The sequence below is a fragment of the Ursus maritimus genome, unplaced genomic scaffold (assembly GCF_017311325.1).
Source record: "Ursus maritimus isolate PB19 unplaced genomic scaffold, ASM1731132v1 scaffold_29, whole genome shotgun sequence".
In the NCBI taxonomy this organism is placed as follows: Eukaryota; Metazoa; Chordata; class Mammalia; order Carnivora; family Ursidae; genus Ursus; species Ursus maritimus.
The window spans coordinates 22624408-22639616 of NW_024425452.1; the positions used below are offsets into that span (position 1 = coordinate 22624408).

Sequence of the window (15209 nt, forward strand, 5' to 3'; positions counted from 1 at the left end):
TCAGACATATAAGGCATTTTCAGATGTGTATTTCACGCAAAGCATGGGTTTTTTTTTTAACTCAAGAAAAATCTGGGGCTTGGGGGAGAAAATCAAGAAAAAAGATAGGGCTTATAATGCATCAAAAGTCCAATAAGCAGAAATTATAACATTATAGATGAGCAGCAGAATCAGAAACAATGGATCCAAATAAGAAAAGGAAGTCAGTAGTTACTTAGAAGGTACAATGGATTTCATCCAACAGATAAAGTAAGCAAGAAGCTACAAGATGATAGGTATACTAATATTTTATGATACTTCAGTAACATTTTTTAAAAAGACAAAAAAAATAAAAAACTGGCTTAATTCTAGAAACTGTTGTTTTGAGGCAGACAGAAAAATATATAATATTTTCTTATCCTAAAGGAGGTTAAGTTCCTATAAAAGAGTAGAACAGGGGCACCTGGGTGGCTCAGTCAGTAGAGCATGCAACTTTTTTTTTTTTTAAAGATTTTATTTATTTATTCGACAGAGATAGAGACAGCCAGCGAGAGAGGGAACACAAGCAGGGGGAGTGGGAGAGGAAGAAGCAGGCTCCCAGCGGAGGAGCCCGATGTGGGGCGCCCGATGTGGGGCTCGATCCCATAACGCCGGGATCACGCCCTGAGCCGAAGGCAGACGCTTAACCGCTGTGCCACCCAGGCGCCCCAAAGCATGCAACTCTTGATCTAGGGGTTGTGAGTCTGAGCCCCACGTTGGGCACAGAGATTACTTAAGAAAACTTTAAAAAGTAGAAGAGAGATAAGATATATAAATGACTATAAATTAAGACAGAGTAAAGTAATGTCATAAAAAGTAAATGTCATGGGAATTCAAAGAATAAAAAGAGACTGAACATGTGTAGAGGTTCAAAAAAGAGGGTCAGGTTTGAAATAAACATCAGCTAGGACTCTGAGCGATGAAAATGGGTGGGGTGGCATAGAAACTAGTTGTGATATTTCAAGAACAAATAGCTGAAAAGCAAAGGTGGAAAAGATGACCATGTTCAGGAAATATATGAAAAAAGAGAGGTAGTCCTTCAATCCTAGACTGAATTCGTCAGATGATGAGTCACTTAAGGTTTCTACTGGAGGAAAGGCATTATTAGAGCCACAGTGTTGCTCCCAGACCAGAACCCTCAGAAAATCCAGAAGTCCCACCTCAGATTTACCGAATCAACAATTTGCCATCTGTGTCTAAAAAGCCTTCAAGACTCAGATCATGTGTAAGTATGACAATCACTGCTTCAGAACAATTACGCTAACAGCACTGTGTAGTGTGGGTCAGAGTGGAGCACTAGTTAAAAGGTACAGCAATTCATGCGAGATATGAAGGTCATTCTGGCAATAAGCTGCATCCCTTAGCAACTGACTGGGTGTGGAGAAAAGAGCGAATGAAGGTAAGTGTGCTTTGAAGAATGGTGGTAGTGTGAGAAACAGTGAAGTCAGTAAGTATAGTTCAAAGGCCCTATCTAATAGTTTATATAAACTTCATCAAGAACTATTCATTTTAAACATTTTAATAAACACGTTACCAAAATAAGGTAGGCTCTGTATATTATTTTCACAGGATTGGTAAGTCTTATAGAGCTACCCATAGATAGCTAACAGGCTCACATCTTTATTTTGCTTGCTTCCTTGACCACGAGATAATGCCCTAACCCCACATACCACATGACCACACTTGCTCTCAGCTGTGAAGGGAATCTAGTGAGAAAATGTGCAATGACCAACAGTGAGACTAAGAAGTTAACAGGTTATCTTATTAGTCCTCAATTTATGAAGGAATACCAGGAACAAAACAAAGTCAAACAGGCTCAAACACATCTATTAGTTTCTAATGAAATCTCTTGAAAGTAAAAGCTAAAGTCCTTAAACTTGACTGCTCATTGCTCCTCCACTTCCTCCAGCATACCTCCACTCTGCCACATTTGCTGTTACTTCTGGTCTAGAATGGGCTTCCCCAGTAGCTGCCTTTGCTCCTCACTTGCTTAAGGTCATTTTACTCAAATGACAGCTTCTTAGTAAGAATTTCCTTTCTACTCAAAATTTTAATCATCCCTCCTTCTGGGCATCACTTACTCTACTTTAGTACTTCATTTCTCTCCATAATACTTACCACTTGACATACTTAACTCCTTCTACTAAGTAAGCTTCATGGGGACAGGAATATTGAACTGTTTTGTCACTGTTCTATCACTAGTACCTAGAATAGCGCCTGACACACAGTAGACATCAATTAACATTTGTTAAATGAAAAAACACAGGAATAATAGGTAGTAAAATTAAATGACCATACGGAATCCTGGAAATCAAAACATCTATAAATTTACCTTAGAATTTCAAGACTATTAAATAAGACTGTGATTCTCAGTATTACTAAAAAATATATGTCAGTATCTTCTACAGGTGTGCCAATTCTAATAGCTATTAATGTTGTATTCCTCAAAGAAATCATATAACTTTTTAAAAGGCTATCAAAATTATCACAATTCTAAGAGTTGCCTTATCTTCGTCTTATAGACTAAATCTTTGTCTTAAGACTAAATCTAACTATCCTTAACTTTCCCATCCCCATCCCTAACCCCAAACTTTCAGACTATAAAACAAAAAGACTACCTATAGTTGTGTGTGTGTGTGTGTGTGCGTGTGTCTGTTTTTAAAGGCCACTGCCTGAATCCTGAATTAGAAGTTCTTCTTAGTTAAAAAATTCCAGAAAGCTAAAATTAATTAGCTTTACCCAATATGGGGTAGGAGGTGTTAAACTGATAGTCCATATTCAAATCTGCCTTTTAAATCACCACAGTAAGAATATGGTACCATTTTCATTTCAAATTATATTTATGGACCACCCACATGGGCACATAGCACCACAGGAGACATTAACAAATACTGTCATCACGAAACAGCAGTGTCCTTTTTTCGACCTCAGCCCTTAAGGCTTAGTTTCTAATGAAATCTCTTGAGCAGCTTCATTTTCAGCCTATTAAAATTGGCTTTCCTTAAAGTGTGCATTTTACTTATATAAATCAAACATCAAATGTCAACTAGTACAGTAACTCCTTTAATAACACTGGTTTTTAAACAGAAATAAGCATCTCCTGAAAAAGCATTTTTCTTTTCTTTCTTTCCTTTTTTTTTTTTTTTTTTTTTTTTGCTTACAGGTCGAAGTATGGGTGGGTGGGTAAAAAAAACTACCTGAATCCATTGTTAGTGATCATGTAAAGTGCTCTGAACAGTATTGCTTAGTAACCTAGATCTCTAAATAAAATTTCCTGGAACCTCAGAAGCTCAAGTAGAAAAGAACATTCAATATTCTGGGGAAAAGGTTGGTATCAAAAATTCAAGAATTAAATTTTTCAAAGTCTCAGGAACTACCCAACCTATTCCCACATTTCAACAAAATGGGAGGAAAAAAGTCTTCTCTAAAACCAGTATCTACTCGGTAGATGCATGCCACTATTTTATCTGTCATTATTTTCATCCTTAAAAAGGCTTAACACAATGTTTTCCTTTAATTATAGAATAAAATCTATTTATTAAAAAAGAGTAAATATTCACTTCTTGTTTTTACTCCAAATTTTATTTCCCTAACAGCCAGACTTCTAGATGTGTTTATGTGCAATAGCATAAAAAATGAGGTAATATATACATTGTTCCACCTACCATCATACCATCACAGTATTTATTTTTCTATATTGAAACATAAAGCTATATGTTATTTCAAGTATTCTCACTGATGGATAATAACCCAGTTGTTTCTTTTTGTTTGCTATTTCTATCAGTGAGACATGGACACTGGTTAGCTCCTGGAAGAGTAAAAAAAAATGTGCATATTATTTTGAGATTTCCATCTGAGTAAGTTGTGAGCACAGAAAAGGAATAGGACAACTCCTCCCACCCCATGACATGAAGGTGACAGGTGGGAAAAATAAGAGGAAGAAGGAAGGAAAGGAGTTCAGTCTTAGACTTGGGGTTTGAGGGGTTGGCAGGACATGCATTTCCATATAGATAACTAGCAGGCAGAAAATAAGAACACAGATTTAAGATTCTGAATCTACTGATTAAATTATTAATCCTCCTTAAATCTCTCAGCAAGATTAGGCTGTCAACTAGCAAAGCTAAGTTTATTAGACTAACTATAGTGAGGGAAAACAAGAAAGAGAAAAATAAGATATTCATAAAGTTTAAGGGATTGGAATGGATTGGACCGCTTAAATCAAGGTCTTGAAAGGTGAGGAACTGGGTAGAACTGGGCTAAGTTTATGATGTAGGTTTTGAATTGGTGGATACAATGAAATGAGAAGTCTTGAAGTAAGTCTTACTGAGCAATGAAGCTATTTTAGTAATTTCATAGTCAGGAGCATTTCCTGAAGCAAGCAGATAAACTCTTTTTGTTCTCACTATTATTTAACACAGGGACAGGGAAATATTTGTGTGTCCAAAATTGCTGAACATTAGCATATTATGTTGGTGTCAGTTCCCTACATGTTATGGAATTAAAAAGGTTTTAAAATTTATTGATAAGCATGTGGGAATGGTTTAGACTTTAGATAGTCTATCATGTATTGTTAAAATATGATACTCTGGAATGGACAATATGCTAGAGTTAACAGAGTAAATTTGCGAAGTTTTCAGAAAGAAGAAGGCTTGGTTGCTGACACTCTGATAAGAAACCACTTAGAAAATCCACCTTTTTCAGATCATAGCTTTCAAAGCAAAAGCTTCACATAAGAAAATGTAAAAACTGCTCTATCATTAAAAATAGTTGATAAATTTATAGAAAAATCTTGAATTGTTTAAAGAAGTTGGATTATATTACCAAATAAAGAACATCTTTGCACTTAAACTGGATTAAAAATCTGAAAAAATTCTTCAGTAAGTTTTAAAGTACTATGTGCCTTTAGAGAAGAGGTTTAATTTCTGGAGAGTTTTTAATATGTTCTTTGTGGATGTAAACTGTCCGTTTGCATAGAGCCTCAATAAGAATACATTCTGTAAACCCAGCCAAAGAATAACTCATCTTACATGATTGAATAGGTCTATAATTAAATCAAGGTTTATCTGATGCTAGAAATTTATACCAGAAGTGACAGGAAACTATGAGAGATGAATTATTTTGTAGCAGATTCAAAATTAAAAATAAACAAGAAAGATTAACTCACTTTCATAAAAAGTTATACCTTCTATTCTAAATTGCTTAGGGAATTCACTAACTTTCATGTTCAAAATGTGTTCTGTCATTTTGTAGGGCAAATACATCATGTTGAACTACTGGATATAAACTTAAATTTATGGAATTTAAGAAAAATAACATTTAAGTGTAAATTTTTAACAGTATATAGTGTGTAATTATATGAATAGTATAATGTATAATACCCCCTAAATGGTAGTTAGAAATGGTTATCTTTAATAGTTTCATAGCTTGGCCTATACTTGGGACTATGTTTTTAAAATAGTTGTCGTTTGGTGGTATACAGCAGGTTTCATGTAGTTTTTCCCCGCCTTTTATCATTCTCTCAATGATTACATTTTCTGAACAATCCATATTCCAACTCTGCCATTTATCCCAGTTTATTCTTTCTAGAATTTTTATCCTCCATCCAATCCAGGATCATATATTACTTTTGGTTAACGTGTCTAATCAGTAACAATTCCTCAACCTCTTTGTCTTTTACGACACTGACATTTTTAAACCATACAAGCTAGTCACTTTATACCATACTTGTCAATTGTCAATTTGGCTTTGTCTGATATTTCCTCATGGTTTGAGTCATGCTCTCCATTCTTCTCAGGGTGTCATATCTTTTTTTTTTTTAAGACTTTATTTATTTATTTGACAGAGATAGAGACAGCCAGCGAGAGAGGGAACACAAGCAAGGGGAGTGGGAGAGGAAGAAGCAGGCTCATAGCGGAGGAGCCTGATGTGGGGCTCGATCCCATAACGCCGGGATCACGCCCTGAGCTGAAGGCAGACGCTTAACAACTACACCACCTAGGCGCCCCAGGGTGTCATATCTTAAGGCATGTCATGCACTGCCCCTTGATGATGGTAATTTTGTTTACCAGCTGCAGATATTGCCCAGTTTCTCTGATGTATAGCTATGACAGCTACTACATTTCCTCTTACAACTAATAAACAATGTATGGAAAACTCATTGTGGTTTTAAGCTATAGTTCCCTGAAGTGGGTTTAATTCCCATTACCGTATGTTCATTTCTAAATAGTGTATTTGGGTACATTACAAATCTGTCATAGTTTCTTTCATTCATTCTGTTTGTTGTTTCCTGCCAATATTTTGATCTGGTTTTATTCCTTGTATCATAGTTTGCTGTTCTAGAATTTGTGTTAATAATTTCAATATCTGGTCTTAGTGAGTCTCTTTTTGCTGCCTGCTATTTCTTCTAGCTTTCTTTCATGGTGCTTTGTTTCCTTGTGTGCTTAAATATTTGGCTCCAATGCCTTTACTTGTGCTCCTTTGCAGGAATTCCTTGAGGCCTAGAATTAAGGTGCATCCCTCTGGTGAGCATTTATATTCACTTGTGCCATGTGTCTAGTCTGCCAGTCAGAGATGATAATGAAATTCACTCTGGTGACTTGTATTTGGACTGCAAATCTGCAAAGAGCTGGTAGTTCTGTGGTTACAATTTCTCACGAATATGATTCTTACCTTCCTGTTCTTGACACTAAGGCCAACTTTGCCTTCAGTTTTCTGGAAGTAATATTACTTTGTTACTTGTTCACCCTCATATGGTGATATAATTCTTGGGAGACAGGGGTGCTCAGCTTTACAAGAGGGCACATATATCTTTTATGAGACGCCACCACTCATGCGTGCTCTACACCTGCATGTCCTAATAATAGCTACTAGTAACATGTGGCTATTAAATAATCCACATATGACTACTGAGACTAAGGAACTAAATTTCTAAGTTAATTTTGAATTTTAATTAATTCAAATATAAATTAAAAACTGAAGCAGTGTAAAATATTTTTTCATTAAACAGAACTTTTTTGCTTTGGTAGAACTGTATTTTACTTTAATAAATTGTTTCATTTAGATGATGAAAATTTGGGGTTTGAATTATGGTGTTATTTAAGTGAAAAATATACACCAGGTTTTGAAGACTTAGTATGAAAAAGGATATAAAGTATCTCAGTAAAACACTGTGTTAGTTACTAGTTGAAACAATATTTTGGATATACTGGGTTAAAAACAATGCCATTTAATAAAATCTCTTTTAATTTGGCTGTGCTAAAAAAGTTTAAATCACCTACGTGATTCACATTATATTTTCGCTGGATAGGACTGCTGTATTATTTTCTGTTCCTTTTGCCTCAAAAGGCTGTGAAAACTAGAGCTTAAATCACTGGATTTGTTAAGTGCCCTCAGAACAAAGCAGCTTAGTACTCTACTTATTACTTTGTTCTGGGTTTTTTCCCTTCACTCAGACCAATGCAGCACCAGAATCACCTGGAGGGATTTTTTTTTTTTTAAAGATTTACTTACCTATTTTAAAGAGAGAGGAAGTGAGCAGGGGAAGGGGTTGAGGGAAAGACTCTCAAACAGATTCCCCTCTAAGCATGGAGCCCGACCCAAGGTTTCATCCCACAACCCCTGAGATCATGACCTGAGCTGAAACTAAGAGTTGGACACTTAACCAACTGAGTCACCCGGACACCCCTCCTGGAGCAATTATTAAAACAGACTGCTAGGTTCCATCCCTAGAGTTTCTGATTTAGAAGGCCTAAGGTGGAGCCTAACAATTTACATTTCTAACAAGTTCCCAAGTTCCCAGATGCTGCTGGTCTCATGATGATGACTGAGAACAACTGAGATGTTTGTCTTAAGACCTTATCAGCACTTTGATACTTTTAAGAAATTTGGTATTTTACTCAGCTGTTGTTCTTTTTCTTGGTGTTTTTGTCATGACAATTATTTCAGACTTTCAGCTACTCAAGTCCCCATTCCGTCTTTAACCTGCTCCGATCAGGTTTCTGCCTGCACCATCCCATCAGAACTGTTCTTGTCAGTCACCCAATTTACCCCACCAAGAGTCATTTCTTAGTCCTTGTCTTACCTGATTTATCCTGACAATGCTGAACTCAACCAGAGCTCTGTGATTCTGGAAACATGGTTAAATAAATCTCCCTACTCTTTGTGCATTTACTGCAAAGAACTCCCCTTCCCATATGACTTGGTTAAGACTCATGGATGGCCCCCTGCATGTTTACCTTTGACAAGCCAGACATAGGCCCTCTAAATTCCCAGTCTCTGCTTCAAAAAAGATTACCTGAGCTGTTTGTCCACACTGATCAATCAGAACAAAAGGCTTATTAATTTGACTTGCCCAAAATTTAAATTCCTCTTCTTCCCCAGACTCCTGAAATCTGGCCTACCCTAGCCTACACCCGCTCCTGAACAACACACCTCTTGGCTAACCTCAGGAAAAATCAGTCTCTGATCATCCTACTCCCTAACACCACCTTTCTAGCCTTATTTACTTCTCTTTACCTAGAAAACAAACAAAACAAAACAAAACAAAAAAACCCTCCTTTCTGCCTGATCTTTGAAACAATTACAGATCTCATGGTCAGAGAGTTTTCCTTATTTCAACAGTCGTCCTCTTCCTACTGCCATCATATGTTTAAATAGTTTCTCTCTTTTTTTTTTAATTTGGCAAATGCCAGCACTTGAAATGGTTCATCACTCTTCCCTTGCCTAATTTTCCACCTAACTCACTGATTGTCCCTTCTTAGTTCTTCACTGGTTGCTCTTAGATTCCCTCATGGCTTCAAATGACTATCTCCATTACATTAAAAAAGGAGTTAACGGTTTTATTTTTAAAATTTAAAAGGACAAACAACACAAACAAAACACAAGACACAGAATGTATCTACAAAAAGATACTGGGAGATGAGTGGATAAAGAAGATGTGGTATATGTATAAATGGAATATGACACAGCCATCAGAAAATGAAATCTTGCCATTTGCAATGACATGGATGGAACTAAAGGGTATTATACTGAGCGAAATAAGTCAATCAGAAAAAGACAATTATCAGATGATCTCACTGATACGTGGAATTTAAGAAACAAGGCAGAGGACCACAGGGGAAGAGAGGAAAAGATGAAACAAGATGAAACCAGAGAGGGAGACAAACCATAAGAGACTCTTAATCACAGGAAACAAACTGAGGGTTGCTGGAGGGGAGGGGAGTGGAGGGATGGAGTAACTGGGTGATGGACACTGGGGAAGGTATGTGTTATAATGAGCACTGGGTATTATAAGAGACTGATGAATCACAGACCTGTATCCCTGAAATCAATAATACATTATATCTTAATTAACTGAATTAAAAAAAAAGATATTGGGAATCCAGACACTTGCATTATCGTCCCAAGTCTCATATTATGTGTACAGCTATTAATTCTCATTTCTTAGGGCCTTAGTTTCTGTATCTGCAATAAAGAGGATTACATATGTTAGATGTCCTCTATAAAGTTTTTTTTTTTTTGCTTTAACATTCTAATTTATATTTTAAAACTGTTTACAATGTATGTATCTCTTTGTGGCCTTTATTTCCATTTCTATAATTCTCACACATAAAATGAGGAGAAAAAAGATTCTCTATCCCTGACACAGTATGTTAGATAAAATGTTTTTAGAAGGATAGGCACTTGAGGTTCTGAGAAAACAGGTCAACCTTCTTATTTGCTGGCAAAACAGACAAGTAAACAAGTTTTATTTATAGAGAATGTATTTTGAGTCATTTCTTGATGATGGGCTTGTTTACTCCAGAATTTAGAACTACTTTCTAAAGTAAGGTATTATACACATTTTACTTTAACTTTTTTTTTCCAACACATTATCTTTAGTGATTCCAAATAATTCTCACTTTCCCTTTGTATTTAGTGTATATAATTATAACCCTGCTTTAGCTTTTTAAGTCTGCTCAGTTTGTTGTAATTCATGTGGTTTAGTTTAACATATCAACTTCTATTTTAGCATCACCAGCTAACTTGAGTCATCTTAACCATTTGTCCTAGTAAAATTATATCCTAAAGCTAAAACCTAAACCTATGTAGATCATTTGATTATTTAAAACTAGCTATATATATTAACAAATATACTTAATCAGAATAACCCACAAAAATCAAGTTTGCCTTATACAGATCACTTCATTTCCAGTTCCAAGTAAGACAACACAAGTTTATGTCAAGAAAAGATAAAAGAATTAAACAGAACAACACAAATAAGACTTGGGGTTCGTCAATTTTTAAAAACAGTCATTTGGAAACATATTATCTTCCTTCATCCCTCACTGCATTCCCCAATTATTCAATGCTCCTGCCATAACTTACTGTTACTATAACGTGCCAAATATATTTATGTCTTTATGCCTTATTAATGCAGGTACATTCTCGGCTTGGAATATCCTCCATTTTTTTGTTGTTGTTGCTCATTTAGATTTATTTAATCTATGCTTTTTGGGCCCAGCTGAAATGTTATACTGCCCCCTGGGCAGAATAAATCATTATCCCCTTTTGCCTTCCCATAGCATTTTGTCTATCATTTTTTTCTAGCTTGCCACTTACTTTTTCCTTCTATTACAATTATTTATTTTCATATCCAAGTCCATTAGGCTGTGTGTTTTTCAATGGCAGAGATACATATAATACATATAAGAGAGATACATATAATAGGTGCATGTGTTTCTTTGACACTTTTCCAAAATCTACCCTAGTACTCTCAATACCTATTGTGTTTGTCCATTAAGGAACAATGAACTTTCATCTTCCTATTTTGAATCGAATATTTATGTACGTTTATGTTACTTGTAATAATTCTGTGTTTAACTATTTTATTCACATTAACACATAAACTTTGTATTAACGCTTGTTAGATTAAGTAGCAATTAAAGAATATAAAACTAGGAATGTAAAGATCCTTTTGCCATAATGGCATATAAAATTTAAAACTTGATTTCTAACTTGCCGAGTTAACTCACTTTAAACATATAAACTATACACCACCTGCCAAGATAAATTATGTAATATTGTCATTTTAGGAGAACTTTATAAACACAATATGATATGTATTCCTCATAAATCTGCTAACCCATTCTATTCTGTAAGAGATTATTTTAAACACGAAAATCTAAACTATTTTTAAATGAATGACTCTCTTTTAAATCTTAGACACTATAAGCACTTAAAACTAGGGTGTCAGTAATATTTTCTATATGTTTAATAAATGCAAGACTACCCCACTGATGAACACAGTATTATTTAAGAAAAAAAGTCTCTAAAATGTACTGATTGATAAGAGATCCATATATGTATTTTTAGAAATTGTTGCTTTAATATCTTTCCAGGGAGATTATCTTTTCTCAGAAATAATTTTAAGCATAACATAATTTTTGTTTCTAAATCTAAAACTCACTCTTCAAGATTCTGTTACTTGCAACAGACACATAACAAAATTGCCATCAAGTGCCTTATGGCATATTTATATTGTAGCACCATCTACCCTAGTCAAATGTGCCCACCAAAATGTCACAAATAACAGTGTTTTTTTTTCTCTGTATGTTGAGATTTCCAAGTTCGTGTTCAAATGGATACAATCATACTAGCCTGTCACCATATAGTCCACACCATCCCCACCCCTATGTTGTCAAATCTCATGTCCTAATCTGCTCTTTATCTTTCTCCATCATTATTTTTATTTTAAAAAATCTACCCTGCTACCCCAGATCCAATGATATTTCTACCATGAACATTTGTAACTGTGAACTGTGCGAAGTTAACATTTAAGGATGAGCTATAGAACAAAAGAAAAGGTTGAGAAAAATTAATCAAATCCATAAACCTAAAGGGTGTTTTTACTGCAAAGTAACATTTCAAAGGATAAGTCAACTGAAATGTTTAAGAAAAATATCCAACAGTTCAGATAGAGTCATTTTAACTAACGTAAATTAGGTTAGACTGAAAAAGAAAAATACTCAATAGGATTCATAAAAAATTATGGTCAAGTATATCATCTGACTAAACCTTACTGAGCTATATAACACACAAATTCACTCAGTTCAGCAATACAGGGGCATTTTAAATTCCCTTTACCACTGCAACATTAATTTTGAAATCTTAATGTGTTTTTATTTATTTTTTCTGCTAAGTTTTCAATAGTGACATAAGAATTTTAAAACAGAATCTATTTTAGATCTTCAGGATCAATGCCTTCTTAGTTCAAAAAAAAAATTACAAATTAACTCAGCAGTAATTTTTCATTCTATTTTCACTTAGCTAAAAATGACAACCCATTTCAACTATCCACCCTTTCTGTGATGTGATGGGTGTGTACATTTCAAAGAAAAAAAATTGGGACTAAAGTCATTATAAAAGTAGAACTGGAAAGTCAAGTCATATTTATTTATACTAGAAAGTTTTTACTATTACTTCTTTGGGCAACAAAAGGTATCCCACTGGATTTGTTTTCCTATCTCTTCTCTATTTTGTTCTTTTCTCCCAGTTTTAGTCTCTCCCCTTATTTCTTTAAGCATCCCAGACTCTGTGGTTGGTCACTTTATTGTCACTCTTAGCCTGTCCTTTGCTTTGCATCCTACTTCAAACCTTCAACCTACCCTCCCCAGACAACTAAGCACCAATGGAGAATAATCGCACTGGTTGTACAGATCTGTTCAACAAAAACACAAACTGATAATTTCATCTCTGTCCCCTGACACATTTATCTCTCACTGATTTATCCTCAGTGAGAACCCTCTTTATTCACTTTCATGGCCTATCAAAAACTTTTGCCACTTTCCTCAATTATGTGCCCCGATGGCCTACTCAGCTCTCAGATGACCTGAACTTACACTTCACAGCAACCTGAGACAATGAGATACAAATGACAACTTCCTGTCCACTCTCACTAAGAAATTAGTATATGAGTCCATATCCTTGCTTCTTTCCTTACAACCTAGAAAAGGAGGTACCTTTCATTCTATCTAAAGCATCGTGTCTTGGATATTCTTAATACCATCTCCTCTAGAACTGGATATGGTCCCATCATTCAGCCTTTCTGATATTTTTCAGCTTCTCCTGTTCCACTAGTTCCATCCCATCATCGCTGAAGTCTCTCCTAATTAAAAAAAAAAAAAAAAAAAAGGCAAAACAAAAATGTCCTTGACCCTGCATGCCTTCTTTAGTTTCTGCCTAATCACTCTCAACCCTATGAAGAATTTCAATGAAGACTAATATAAACTCAGTCACTGATTTGTATTCGTTTTTATTCAACGCAATTAGATTTCTCTTCAACATTTTTCTCACTTTTTTTTCAGTCCATACTGTACCTTCTTTATCCGCTTGCCCTTAGATAACATTTTTTCTGAGGTCCAGTCTCCGTTCTCCTCTCACTCTTCCCTCTCAGTTCCTTACATACATATTCAACTGCCTATGAAACCTCACCTGAATGTCCTGGAGATATCTCAGGTCAACTAATCATTTCTTACAATTCTCTCTAATCTTAAAAGTATTTTTATCTCAGTTTGGTGATACCAAAATTTAGCAATCTACTCAGTAACTGGAGGGCTGTTCTAGAATTTTTTGTCTTCCTCAAAATTGCTTTGGATCCAAACAATCAGAAATTCTCTTAATTCACCCCTGAATTTCTTTCTTCATTTCATGTGCTCATGACCACTGTCTAATTCAGGCTTCCACCATCTCTTCTGGATTACTGTAATAGCTCCTTCTGGCTATGTCTCCCATACAGGGCTATCCCTGTATTCTATGCTTATTCTTCCTATTACTCCATCACAGTCTGTAGTTGACCCTACTAAAAAACTCAGAATTTATCTTTTTATAATGGTACTCAGGAGTGATTTATGAAGAAATTTAGTATATCTGATATATTTCTTTACCCTGATATAAAAGAATTTTAAAGATAAGAGTAGGAAAAAAGTTGCATGGACGCCTGGGTGGCGCAGTTGGTTAAAAGTCTGCCTTTGGCTCAGGTCATGATCCCAGGGTCCTGGGATCGAGCAGGCTCCCTGCTCAGTGGGGAGCCTGCTTCTACTTCTCCCTCTGCAGCTCCCTCTCTTGCTCCCCCACTTGTGCTCTCTATCAAATAAAATCGTTAAAAACAAAAAAAAAAAAAGGAAGAAAACAAATTGCAAATTCTGATAGAATGAACCTGGAATCCTTAATCAGGACAGAATAATATTCAAAAGAAAAAATCACCTTAATGAACAGAAAGAAGAAAAAAAATTCTCTAAAAAAAGAGGTTAAAAGCAGAGGATCACAGAGTTTTTCTCAGAATACACATAAAATATTTAGCAGAGTGCCTGGAACACATAATTATATGTTCTTAAAAGTGAACTGCTATTATCGTTAACATTATTATTAAGTAAAATAACTAGACGTGTATGAATGAAAAGTTCTAAGTCATTGGTACTTTTGGTCTTGGTCCTAAGAATTACAGATTGAACCAAAACTATCTTGAGTTTTTCAAGGAAAAAGAATGGCATTTAAGAGTGATTTCTTATTATATTAGTAAATGTAATAAATAAGAACTACCTTTTGTTACTTGATAAGTAACTAATTTATAATGGTCCTTTCCCTAATGGAAATCAATATATCACCAAGAAATTCTATTGAAAAGACTTAGCAATTTCTTCCTGCTAAAAGTTCCTTTATCACCACATATTAAAACAGATGCATCAAATGATTAACATAGCAAAATGCAAGCCAACTCTTTTCTCATAGAGTTATAAATTCTAAGGCAGTTGATAAGAGCTGTCTTACCTTCAGGGGCATCGGCATCACATCTCTTTGGCACAGGGAAGGCTGAATTGTTTTTATGGTCATCATAAGTTATATTGCTCTAAAAGACAAAAATATGGTTAAAATGTAAATATATTAATATTTGGACCAAAAAGTAATCACAGTATGAATTTTATACTCTGTTTTCTAGAAAACTATATCTAGCTAATATTCTAAAAGGTAAATTTTATACAAAATTAAAATTAGAAGAAAAAGATTTATGGTAAATTTTAACTTAGGGCTTTTTTGCAACAATCTTTAGGTCCTGGACTGAACAAAGAGCTTCTTCCCAGAGAAAAAGCCTACTTACTCTCCCACTGTGAAACAAGAATATCTTTTGTCCATGCAAATGCATAATCTCACTTCAT

At 34.9% G+C, this 15209-nt stretch overlaps 1 protein-coding gene across 1 annotated transcript in view; it reads right to left on the reverse strand.

Annotated features, from left to right (window-relative positions):
• LMBRD1 (LMBR1 domain containing 1) overlaps positions 1–15209 on the reverse strand; it is a 114796-nt gene that overhangs the window by 10480 nt on the left and 89107 nt on the right. Inside the window, exon 13 of the mRNA XM_008684898.2 lies at positions 14824–14902. Within this exon, the coding sequence (XP_008683120.2) occupies positions 14824–14902 (79 nt within the window). The remainder of the gene's footprint in view (positions 1–14823; positions 14903–15209) is intronic.